General features: G+C 43.1%; 1 protein-coding gene and 1 long non-coding RNA gene across 5 annotated transcripts in view; one reads left to right on the plus strand and one right to left on the minus strand.

Annotated features, from left to right (window-relative positions):
* LOC120854638 (aldehyde oxidase 2) overlaps nucleotides 1-12,590 on the minus strand; it is an 80,433-nt gene that overhangs the window by 58,004 nt on the left and 9,839 nt on the right. For all 4 annotated transcript variants that reach the window (XM_040228839.1, XM_040228837.1, XM_040228838.1 and 1 more), the window contains exons 6-10: nucleotides 12,302-12,363; nucleotides 9,490-9,579; nucleotides 6,591-6,671; nucleotides 5,030-5,174; nucleotides 3,531-3,623 (exon numbers count right to left, since the gene is read on the minus strand). In XM_040228839.1, coding sequence (XP_040084773.1) covers nucleotides 3,531-3,623; nucleotides 5,030-5,174; nucleotides 6,591-6,671; nucleotides 9,490-9,579; nucleotides 12,302-12,363 — 471 coding nt within the window. The remainder of the gene's footprint in view (nucleotides 1-3,530; nucleotides 3,624-5,029; nucleotides 5,175-6,590; nucleotides 6,672-9,489; nucleotides 9,580-12,301; nucleotides 12,364-12,590) is intronic.
* LOC120854639 lies at nucleotides 8,753-9,648 on the plus strand. Its single transcript, XR_005719031.1, has 2 exons — nucleotides 8,753-8,847; nucleotides 9,288-9,648. It is a non-coding gene; the product is annotated as an uncharacterized LOC120854639 (long non-coding RNA).

A 12,590-nucleotide genomic window follows, 5' to 3' on the forward strand; every position in this document is an offset into this window, starting at 1 on the left:
GAGTGCCAAAGAATTGATGCTTTTGAACTGTGCTGTTGCAGAAGCCTCTTGAGAGTCTCTTGGACTGCAAGGAGATCCAACCAGTCCATCCTGAAGGAAATCAGTCCTGAATATTCATTGGTAGGACTGATACTGAAGCTGAAACTCCAATACTTTGGCCACCTGATGCGAAGAACTGACTCATTGGAAAAGACTCTGATGCTGGGAAAGATTGAAGACGGGAGAAGGGGCCAACAGAGGATGAGATGGTTGGATAGCATCACCAACTCAATGAACATGAGTTTGAGCAAGCTCCAGGAGTTGGTGATGGACAGGGAAACCTGGAGTGCTGCAGTCCATGGTACCGCAAAGAGCTGGACACAACTGAGCAACTGAACTGAGAAATGAACTTGGCGCAATACTTTCCCAGTCCTACCAACATACCCACATAACTAACATCCCCAGTTGTTGCTTCAGTGATCATAGTTAATCTAATTGATTAGCAAAACTACTAGCTGCTTCTTATTATCTATATGCTAAGCAAATCTTGAAAGTGAAAGTGTTAGTCACTCAGTCGTGTCCAACTCTTTGAGACCATGGACTGTAGCCCACCAGGCTACTCTGTCCATAGGATTCTTCAGGCAAGAATACTGGAGTGAATTGCCATTTCCTCCTCCAGTGGATCTTCCCGACCAAGTGATCAGACGCGGATGTCTTGCGTGGCAGGTGAATTCGTTACCGTCTGAGCCATCAGGAAAGCCCATAAGCAAACCACACCTAAAAGTAACTATACTGCTCCTCTGCCTGGCGTGTCTCTCAGCTTAGAGTCCATACCTTGTTTCTGCATCAGTATCTCATAAAAGGCACATGGGATCTGGTCCCATCGGTGATTGTCTATTGCTTCCCATCACCACAAGTTCCAGTAAAGCTTTAACTTCCTCAAAATCTTGCCATCCTTTTGCCTGCTGGGGACCTGGGCAGACCATGCTTGTTTCCTACCATACCATTCCTCCTATCATATGGATCCAGAGCCATATTAGTAGAGAAGAAATTAGAGACAAAGATTTTTATCTGGTTATGGTCAGCAGCATCACACAGACTGGCACGGCCATCTGTTACTTGACATAGATAGAAAAGAGAAGTTCAGGGACTTCTCTGATGGTCCAGTTGTTAACATGGGTTTTATTTTAACTCCATGCTTTTCAGAGTTTGAGGGTCTATGGGTCTAAGATGCACTGATTTCCTGTAGCACTTACTGTACTAAAGATTTTGAGGGTGGAAGGGTGAGTATATCCAGCCAAACAAGTAGGTGACATGGATTAGCACACAAAATGTAAACAAACGCAAGCTGTCACAGATAGTTATTTCCTGGGGTTGCTGGTGGTGGTGGTGGTGGGGCACAGCTGGCTCCAGTGTAACCCCCCCTACAAGTGTCCTTCACTCCTCTGGGCCTCAGGAAAAGCTTGGGCATCCTGAGAAAGGTCCCTGGAGGCTTCTAGAGCTGACTCACACTTAAAGTTTAAGGGGCCCCAAGAAAAACACATGGTTAAGATTTTAGAATCTGCCTCTATCTTGCCTGCTGAGTCTAAACTGACAAAGAGCCAGTTGAAGAGCCAGTGGGTTGGGCCTGGGCGGACAGGGAATGGCAGTAACGATGGGAGTTCTGGATTACATGGGAGATGTGTGCCTTGGTGACCGGCCACCAGCCAGTTTGCAGACCTTGGGCCAGGTCTCTTTCCTTTTGTCCTGGCCCTGTTGGAGGAAATATAGGGGGCTTGGCGGGATGGAGAAAGTCTCCCCACTCCTTCAAATAGAGGAGCATGTTTTCATCTATTTGGATTTGTTTGAGGACTGAGTTGTGATGCTAAAACAAGTTTGAAAATCATGGGCTAAACCATGGGCCTGGGGTGAAGAAGAGGAAAAGGGTTGTCCTGTCTTGACTGTCTGCTTAAATTATTAAGCACTAATAATTTATTATTAAATTATTAGCCACTGGACCACCAACAGACTTTGTTGGTGATCCAGTGGCTAAGGGTGGTCCAGTGGCTAAGACTGCTCTGCCAAAGCAGGGGGCCTGAGTTTGATCCCTGGTCAGGGAACTAGGTCCCATAGGCCACAGTGCTGATTGAAAACCCTGCAAGTTGTAACTAAGACCTGGTGCTGCCAAATAAATAAATGTTAAAAAAAAAAAAAGGGTACTTGACTATACTTCCAAACCACCCATTTTACTCTTCTCTCTTCCTCTTCTCTCCAATCCCAAGATTTCAGATATATCTAAGCACGCTCCCCTCATTTTCTTTTTTTTTTCCCCCTCATTTTCTGAGTGGTGTGTGGATGTACTACTTAAGTGGTCCCAAGGCTGAAGCTGTGAGGCTGTGGTGCAAAACCAGGAAGGGTCCCTTTCCTTGCAAATGGATGGGTCGGGGCCAGGGAAGGCAGGCTTGCTGGTCTGCAGCACAGTCTAAGTTTCGCTGATGATGGTTGAGTCCAGGAAGGTAGGACTCTGGGATGGCAGTGATACTGCCAAGGTGGGTCTGTTCTCCTGCCCACCACGGATCTCCAAAAACACATGGTGGGCTACAAGTCAGTCTGGACTAAAGCTTTCAGTTCAGCCAACCTCCTTGTTGCCCGAGTTAAGGAAATCATTATGACTGCTGCATTCCAAATTCAAGTTCCTGGCCCACTCATTCATTTAGTCTTTTTTTCTTTCCATTAAGTCATTTAGTACATATATGCATGTACCTTAGACAAGCACATGTATGCTAAGAGATCTGCTGGATGAGAGAAGGAGTAAAATAAAATTCTTTTCGTTAAAGGGGTTGCTGTGCATCTTGAAGGCAAAGTCTTGGATATTTCCTTCCTACTCTGTGGGTGCCACCTTGCCTGATGAAGAGTCTGCACATAGTGGGCCCTTAAGGATGTTGCAAATGACCGGGGGTGCTTCCCTGGGCAGGTTTCTATCTTACTTGGCCTTTTGCCATTGCCCCTAAGAGACAAGTAGCATCTGAATGCCAGACACTAAGTTAAATACCTCCTGCAAACCTGCCTCCCTCCCTGGAACCCACCATCCAAGTGATAGATAGTACTTCTCTCTTGCTGTCTTCTCATTAAAGTGACACTGCAAGTTTATTGCCTTTGCATCGCCATGCCTTTTTTTTTTTTTTTTTTGACCACACTGAGAGGCAGACATGTGGGGTCTTAGTTCCCAGGCCAGGGATCAAACTTGCGCTTCCTGCATAGAAGCGTGGTCTTAACCACTGGACCACCAAGGAAGTTCCATCATGGCTCTTTATAGGCAAGAATCCTACAGGTGACTACAAGGTCTTGAACGACATCATCCAAATACCCCATATTCTGAACAAAGCTTCTGATAGTAAATTTTCATGGTGCGGATATAATATCACATCAGAAAAATGTCAGAGTTGGAAACAAGCCAGACAAGATGAATGTATGATGAAGCTCTAAACTATTTAGTGTTTAGTTTAGTGCAAGTGTTAAGTTTAGTGCAGGGATTGGTTCATGGATATTTTACAAAGAAACCTGGAACTCACCATCATTTGTTTTAGACACCACGTTCAGCTCAGAAATCCTAGCAGGAAAGAGGAGAATTGGGTGAAAATGTCCTTTAGATCTCATGGCAGGTCCTAAAAGTAAATGCAGTACATATCTTAGAGAGGGGGAGTTAGGAAAAAGAAAATGCGGTTTTTCGGCATTGAAAGTTTCTCATTAAAATATTCAGATGCTAATTTTAAGCACTGGTGATAAATGCATACATATGTGACAGCGGTGGCCATACACCCTGCCAAGTAATTTTCTAGCACATGTGCTCCCAGTGTACGTGTTTATTTATACTCATTACGTGCATATAAACATAGGAAATAAAATGGACGAGGGATCCTTAGAAGACTCTAAGGAGATGTGTAGAGCGGTATCTGAAAGAGCCAAGACTTGGGAAACATGCCATGGCCTTGAGCAATCGAGCGGACGCGTGAACTGTGCCCTGGGCACAGGATGGAATAGCACACTTATGCGCAACCATGTGGGCAAGTCCCAGCTCAAGAATGTTAAATGCACAAAGCAGACTGTAGAGGAGTAATACTGTGTCCATCTACTTAAGCGAAGTTCAAAAATATGCAAAACTGAGCAACACATTGCTTAGGAACTCAAATATACGGGTATAACACGTAAGAAACAGAGAAGAGGTGGACCAACACCATACGCAGTCTAGTGAGCACCCCTGAGAGGAAGGGGAGGGGAGGGACTACGGTTTGGGGGGGCCCATGGGGCAAACTTCTTGGTAAAGCTCTGGTTCTCAAAGTGAGTGTGGTGATAACTGGGTATAGATTGTTAATATATCCACCATATTTCATAAAATTATATTTTACTTACTCAATACCTAATGGAAACAAAATTTAAAAGGACAAGGTAAATTAAGTGATTAACAGTCCTTTAATACTGCTGCACACCTCAAGGGGTTACACTGCATACTCCCAGGGTCTGTGTATATTGAATTTGGGAGGCTATTTTATTATATGATAATACTATCATATTTGTATTATACTTTTAATATTATTTATGTAATGTATATATAAAAGTATATGCAGTATATTGTGGTTTTTGCTCAGTTGTGACTGACTCTTTGTGACCCCATGGACTGTAGCCCACCAGGTTCTTCTGTCCATGGGATTCTACAGGCAAGAATACTGGAGTGGGTTGCTATGCCCTCCTCCAGGGAATCTTCCTGACCCAGGGATCGAACCTGAGTCTCCTGCATTGCAGGCAGATTCCTTACCATCTGAGCCACCTGGGAATATATATATATATATACTAGTATTTATATACAGTATATATAAAAGGTAATGTATAAATAATTATTATATAATATACAATATAAGAGTACATTTTATAATACATTATTGTACTATAAAACTTTTATTAAAAATGATGATGTCTTTATCTTTAAAAAGTAGTTTTTGTAGACTAGGAGACAGAAAGTCCAGTTCAGCACTAAGGCCCTGATGGTGGTGTGAGAACCGTTGTAATCACTCACCCAGTGATGTGTTGCCCAGGATGAGCGGGGCTTCTGGGTGTTTTGCTTTCAGCTCCAGGAGGTCTTTGAAGGTCCCAGGGGAGATCCAAGTAATCCTCTCTCCATGAAAGGTCAGGGTTCGCTTTTCTGGGTCCTCTGCCATTCTCTAAGTGCAAATAACAAAGGTGTGTGCACGTGGGCACACCTGTATTCCTGGGTTATGATAAACTCCCGGTGGAGATATGTTTCTCTAGAGAGATTTCAGAAGTACTGGGTTCCCCCTGACCAAAAAGATACTCAGTATCCCATTGGCTACTGGTTCCCTGAGTTCCTGTCAGGCTGGCCCCTGCTCTGTCCTCGATCAGGACAGGAGTTCTCCTCTCGTTGGTATCTCTGCACTTGGTGCCCCACTGCCTGGATTGCTCTTTCCCACCATGACCAGTTCCCTCACCTACTTCAGCGCTTTCATCAAATAGTACCTTTTCAGAGATGTCTTCTCTGGCCAGATATTGAAAATTGCACCCCCCTGCATCCTATCCCCCTTCACTGATTTATTTTGTTCTCCTTATCACTTGCTAACACACTATATAACTTATCAATTATCTATATATCTATTTATCCATTTAAACTTTTTATTTTATATTAGAGTATAGCCAATTAACAATGTTGATAGCTTCAGGTGCATGGCAGAGCGACTCAGCCATACATACACATGTATCCACTCTCCCCCAAACGCCCCTCCCATCCAGGCTGCCACATAACATTGAGCAGAGTTCCCTGTACTATACAGTAGGTCCTTGTTGGTTATTCATTTAAAATATAGCAGTGTGTACATGTCCATCCCAAGCTCCCTAACTATCCCTTTCCCATACACTTCCCCACTGGTAACTGTAAGTTCCTTCTCTAAGTCTGTGAGTCTGTTTCTGTATTATAAATAAATTCATTTGTATCATTTTTTTTAAAGATTATTTGTATAAAGGATATCATCTATTGTCTTGTTCACTGTGTGTTTCTCCAATCAGATTACAGTCTCCTTGGGGGCAGGTCTTTGAGTGAGTTTTGTTCCCTGTTGTGTATTCTGTACCTAGAACAGTGCCTGGCATGTTACTGAATGATTAATATCGTTGAATGTATGAATAAACATATCAGAACCCCTTCAGAAATACATATGTTATTGAATGGAACAAGTGGACGTTAGAGAGGAAAGATAGAAATGCTGACAGAGGGAAAGCTGAAGAACTGGGAGGCCCTAGAACTACCACTTGAGGTCAATATCTGGGAAGGGCTGGAAAGACCGAGTTAGAAGTTGAGAAAAACTGGATTGATTGGGACAGTCAATAGGAATACACTGCAGATGACAAGGATGGAAGTAATGACAAAAATGGTTAAAATATAGCCTCAATTGAAGCTTGGGGAATGTGTACAGGGCATCAGGGCTGGCTGAGCCAGGCAGGGACAAGCATTCTGATTTGATCAAGAATTTCTATAATTTTATAATTTCACAGGATGGAAAAGGTGCTTTTAAAAACAGCTTATAACCAGTGACATTTCAATAGCACATAAAACACCCAATCCCTCTTACCAAGAGTTCCGGAGGAAATATGAGCTCCTGGGTAGGGTCCATGGGCTGGAACTCCTCTTTCACAAATAACTCTGTGCAAATCTTTATAAAGGGCAGAAGAAGATGGTTCCGTTAGTTGGGCTCAATTGGAAACAGCATCATAATTCTTTATAGTAATAAGGCAAAATGAACACAGTAATAGCTCCAACTCTGCTTGTATGGGAAAATAGTTTAAACCAAATAGTTTTAAATAAGAATTGTGTTGACACTAAAGAAAAGAATATCCTATGACCAGTTCAAATAATATCCTGCAAAATACAAAGACCGTCTATGAAAAACAATCAGAGGTCAATTAGTTTGGGAAATCCTCTTCACTGTGCCCCAGCCACTACCCCCTAATCTGTTAAGTTAAGATTCAAAATGCGAAAAGCTCTGGGAAGTCCTATAATTTAAGTAAAACATGACTGAACATATATGCTCTTGTGTAAGCACACACACACCCCACTTGCTTTAATAACACTAGTTGGCATTTATGGAGTGCTTACATTCCACGTGCTTTCTACACATATTAATAATTTACTTAATCCTCCCAACAATTGTACAAAGAAAGTAAATTGCCATCTCTATTTCATCTATTAGGAAAATAAAGGACAGTGAAAAGTTACCCAAACTGCAATCCTCTCTAAATTAAATATGTTTTAGTTTTGGAAGTGCTTATTCTCAAGCAGTTTCCTAAAGAGTAAGGCAAATCAGGAGAGAACTGTGGGGTGTGGGGCTGGAAGGATATATAATGGGGGAACCTGTGGAAGATGGGCTGGCTGAGCACGGTGGGGGGTGGGGTTGGTGGGCTGGCGAAGACAGATTTGAGTTCATTATCAGCTCTGCCATAACTTGGCTCTCTGACCGTCTCAATAGAAATGTACTTAATCTCTCTAAAGATTAAGTAGAAATAATACCTATTTTTAAAAACTGAAGTATAGTTGATTTACAATGTTATACCAATCTCTGCTGTACAGCAAAGTGACTCAGTTTTACACACATTTACATTCTTTTTAAAATATTCTTTTCCATTACAGTTTATCCTAGGGGATTAGATATAGTTCCCTGTGCTGTACAGTGGAACCTTGTTGTCTATGCATTCTAAATGTGACAGTCTGTATACCAACTCCAAATTCCCAGTGAAATAATGACTATTTTGAAGGGTAACTGTGACATGTAGATGAAATGCCCTGACATGTGTCCAACTCCCCTGCTTTTCCCTCTGTCTCTGTAAGGTCTTCCCCAGATTCTGGAAGGAAAACTTGCATTATTCCTTGTGTAGGTCCTTAGTAGGATCCCAGACTGAGACATACCTGCCAACATCTAAAGGACCGGTTTTTGCCTTAGTTGGAATTAGAAGTGTAGGCAGTACCTGGGGGCAATAATGTGGTGTGTATCTATAACCTAGAAGTAAGATAGTGTCTGAGAATTAAAATGGAAAACAATGAATCTGAGCTGAGGAATTAAAATTCCCCTAAATAGGAGCTAGGCCAAGACTTCACAGTTACCCCATGGAAGACAGTAACACAGCTTCAAGAGATGGGAGTGTCATGGGGCAGACACGTGCCATCTAGTAGGTCTACCTGATGGGTGGAGAGGGGTCTTCTGTGATGCTACCCTTATGATTATCAATGGCTCTGCATCCACACTCACCAAGCAATCTTCCCCTTATATTGTGACGTCCTGTGTGTGCTTCCCTACAGGAAAGGATGTGGTTCAGTGACCATAAGATCCACCTTAAAATGGTGTTTCTCTTTATAAATGAGTACTGCGGCACAGTCCAGCTTAAATGTGTTATTTTGAGTTTGGTTAAAGTGATTCAGGTGGTTGCAGAGCCCAATCATGTGTGTTCTGTGCTTAGTCACTCAGTTGTGTCTGACTCTGTGATCCCATGGACTGTAGCCCGCCAGGCTCCTCTGTCCATGGGGATTGTCCGGGCAGGAATACTGGAGTGGGTTGCCGTGCCCTCCTCCAGGGGATCTTCCCAACCCAGGGATGGAACCCAGATCTCCCACATTGCAGGCAGATTCTTTACCACTGAGCTACCAGGGACAGATTGGATTCTGGAGGCTACAAAATCCAGACTTTAGAATATTTTTAGCCCTCCAGGGGGCACTGATCCTCTGTGAAGTGGTTGTCCGGGGTGTAGCCTGCCTTCCCGGGGAACACCTCTCTCTTCCATTGCACAGCTTCCCCAGACAGAAATAAAGTGACAGGGGACGGAGAGAATGGAAATAAGGTAGGTGTTAAGGGTAAAAACAGAACCAGCGGGGAATGACGGGCTCAGTTTTGTGTAAGGGCAGCTCTGTTCGCTTAGCTTTCCATGTCTGCAGGGAGCAGACTCTATTTTTCCTGTCTTCTCACTAGGAATTTTCTCTAAATAATTCCTGTAAGAACTTGGCAGTGGGTCTTTTTTGGGAAACTAGCATCTCTCAGAGAGCAAAGCCAGAGACTGGGGTGTTTCAGGCTGGATGTCCCAGCTGTGGGGGCCGTGACTCGCCGTCTGAGTGTGGACGGGCTCCCCAGCCTCCCTGAGGCAGCAGTGCCCTCTCTCTGCAGAGGGGGAGACAGTGCGAGAGGACGGGACCGCAGGAGCTGGGTCAGGCAAGGACAGGGCTCGCAGAGCTGGGGCAAGTCTTTGTTCTCTGACCTAAACCGGCTTATGTTTCACTGTTTCAGCCTTCCAGAGAGTGAAGAGGGAAATCAGAGCGCGAGCTTTCAATCACCTCTTTACCCTGCTCCCAAATGAAAAGTGTTTTATTCGTGCCTCCACTTTGAACGTTTGTAAAAGCAGAGAATGACCATCAGCACGCACAAGCACAGTTTCAGCACTTGGTGTTAAGTGATACTCTTGGGGAGAAGACAAAGCAAAGGGACTCACATCACTTTTCCTGCCAAGCGAAGAAGAATCATTTTCTCCCAGATCCAGGCAGCATTTTCCTGTTCCTTTCTGTTGACAGCCATTTGACTCCTAGGACAGTGAAATGCCTTGAGATGAAAAACTTAAAAAAAACCAAACCTATTTTAAAAAATATTATTTTTAAAAAATTTTGAGTGTACTTGCTTTCCTGGAGTATAATTATGTTAGCTTGTGCTATACAACAACAATGTGAATCAACTCAATTATACATATACATATATCTCCTTCCTCTTGAGCCTCCCTCTCACCACCTGCCTCTCCTATGAAAAACTTTCTGACATGTAAATCAGTGTGTACCTTAAAGGGTCTGGCAATTTAAATGAGGCTCCCAGCTTTTAAAGTCACTTTTGGTGGTTTTTATTGGAATAGGGGTAATCAGAAGATCTTTCCTTTTTACTTTATTTTAAAAATATGATTCAGATACAGAATATATAATATAGATAGAATATATAATACATTTACAACATTTAATAAATAGCATAAACAATAATAAAAAATATGAAGAAATGTAAAAGAAATAAACTATCATTACTGATAAAAATTTTTATATAATATATATTTGTACTATATTTATAGTTAGTACAATATGCTTTTTATTTTGACTTTTGTTCATTTATTTGCCTGTCATTAAAGTCTTTAAAATATATTTTTGTTGATGGCATTCTAATCTATTTTCTGGCTATTCCATAAATATATTTGTAAAATTTGCCATTGATGTATACTTAATTTTTTCCCTATATTTTATAACTACAAATAACATAAACACTTCTGTTCATTGCAGGTATAGTTTTGTGTACATCTCTGAATTTTTTTTTAGGTGAATTCCTAGTTGTAGAATCACTTGATAAGATGTTTTTCAGAGCAATAACAACTGCTAGTACCATTCTCTGCAAGATTTGACAACATTGACTATTATCATTTATATAGGGACCTAAAAAAGAGAAAATAAAAAGAAAGACAAAGAAAGAAAGCAGTTTTGGAGCCAGGTCTCCCCACCATTTGCCATCTGTATGGCACTGACTGGGAATGAAAGGACAATCAGTGAATTTTGAAGCTGGTTTCCATTTGCTGGTTCTTTCATTTCCCATTTCTCCAACCTTACTTCTTGTATTTTATTCCTCAAATAGTCTCTCCTAAGTCTCTAGTAAAATACTTTCTTCCAGATACTTTAATTCTCTGTCTCTGCACAAATGTCTCAGGCTGGCAGCTTCCTGGTTCTGCCCAAGAAGCAAAACCAGCTGAGCCAAGCCAGGAGCACTTCCTCTCTCCCGCAAAACTGAGCTCTCATAACAGACCATGAGCGAGTGGTAAGAGAAGCAGCCAGTCTCTACTTGCTTAGCAGATAAGCACCTTGGGTATTCCTGCTCTGGGGCTCGCTTCCTTTCACCCGTTAAGGTTCCTGGGGCCTGTTGGCTGCACGGTGGGTCTCTGACTACACTTTTTCCTTTATCCCCAGAGGCTGTGCCTGGAAAGGTGGATAACATCCATGTTCCAGAGGGAGAGAGGTTGCCTTTGACTTCATTTGTATTTCACAAGTGTTTTTCTGTTTACACCAGTAATTTGATGGCTTTACAAGCCATACATTTTATTTCTCAGCTTGTCAACAGCTGGCTCCTCTGTGTGGCAATAGAAGATGGGACATGCACGCGGGGTGGGCCTGGCTCTGGGGAGTGGGACATACATGCTGGTCCATTTCTAGGCCCTTGTCCACTCTTCATGGAGCTGAGGCAAGAGTACAGATGGAGGCCCTGGCCTGGGGCCTGCTGCTCTTCCTTCCTCACCCTGGCTCTGGGTGTGTACTGTGAGGGGCCTCACACACCTGTGAACCAGCCTGCAAATCCAAGTTCTGTGTACTTCCTCCCTGAATAGCCAGTGTTTGGCTTCTGGAGCACATGCTGGCTGTCTCAAGGAAGATGACTAGGGGAATAGGCCTGTTCCTGGGAATGGGGTCAAGACCATGTCTGGAGCATAGTCCAGAAAAGGGGGAAGGCTTGAAGTGAACAAGTCACTTTGGCCCTGTGGCCTCCTGAGATTGGCTGTAGGGGGACTAGCAACGGGTTCTCTGAAGTTTGGGATCCCCCTTGCTTGGGTCTAAGGGTAGTACTACCTATGTCCATCCTGCCCTCTGCAGAGGGTGATCAGATATGCTTGTCTGATCTCCCTGGCAAACACTATTTGTAGTGTCGATGGCATCCTCGATACAGTAGTAAATATTTGTTGAGTTCTAAGTGCTAAGCAAGACTTTGCTACGTGCCTGCAATTTCTCCTTTGATTTTCACAGCAGCCCAGTGAGGTGTCACTATTTGGTGGGGGAATCTCTCTGCTCTCTGGTATTTGGGGTGAATTTTGGATTCTGCTAAGCCTTTTAGGCTTCTTTATTTGTTCACACTTTCTCAGCTGGTCTGGATTCTTGGCACTAACCTTGCCTCCCCCAGGCAAACTCTGTGTCTTTGCTTGTCTCCTTGGGTTTGCTGGAGACCTTCTCCCTGTCCTGTCCCGATGCCTTGCTGAAATCGTCATGGAAGATGTCTAGCTGGCTGGCTAGATCACCTGGCTTTCCGGTGGTGTGATGTTGAGGGTGAAAAGTAGTCTAACACCCACCTTTCCCTCAACAAAGAGCTCAGACTCCTGTGAGTTAGATTGAGCTACTGATAACTCAGTCTTCCTTATGATCTATTTGCATGGTCTAAAAACTCGACTCCTGTGTTCCCAGCCTAGACCATCTGTCACTGCCATTCTTTCTCTGTGGGTGCCCCCGCAGCCCCCTACTCACCAAACAAAAGGTCTTCCCGCTTGCGAGTATTGGCCGATACCCAGCGCAGCGGCACAGGTTACCTAATCAGAGAAAAAGCAAAGCTATCAGTATGTTTTATTTTTAGTGATTTTTACTTTATTTTTCTTTAGAAAGTTGATATGAAGACAGGTGTTTTGCTTTTGAGAATATTTGACTATCTGCTAGGCTGTTCATTGCTTTTTCCTTCCTCTTAGATAATACCCTTCCCATCACCTCAATTCTAGTTTTATTCGCTGTTTGAAAGAAGGATAGTCTATCTGGTGAGCTC

The sequence above is a fragment of the Oryx dammah genome, unplaced genomic scaffold (genome assembly GCF_014754425.2).
Source record: "Oryx dammah isolate SB20612 unplaced genomic scaffold, SCBI_Odam_1.1 HiC_scaffold_27, whole genome shotgun sequence".
NCBI classification, from domain to species: domain Eukaryota; kingdom Metazoa; phylum Chordata; class Mammalia; order Artiodactyla; family Bovidae; genus Oryx; species Oryx dammah.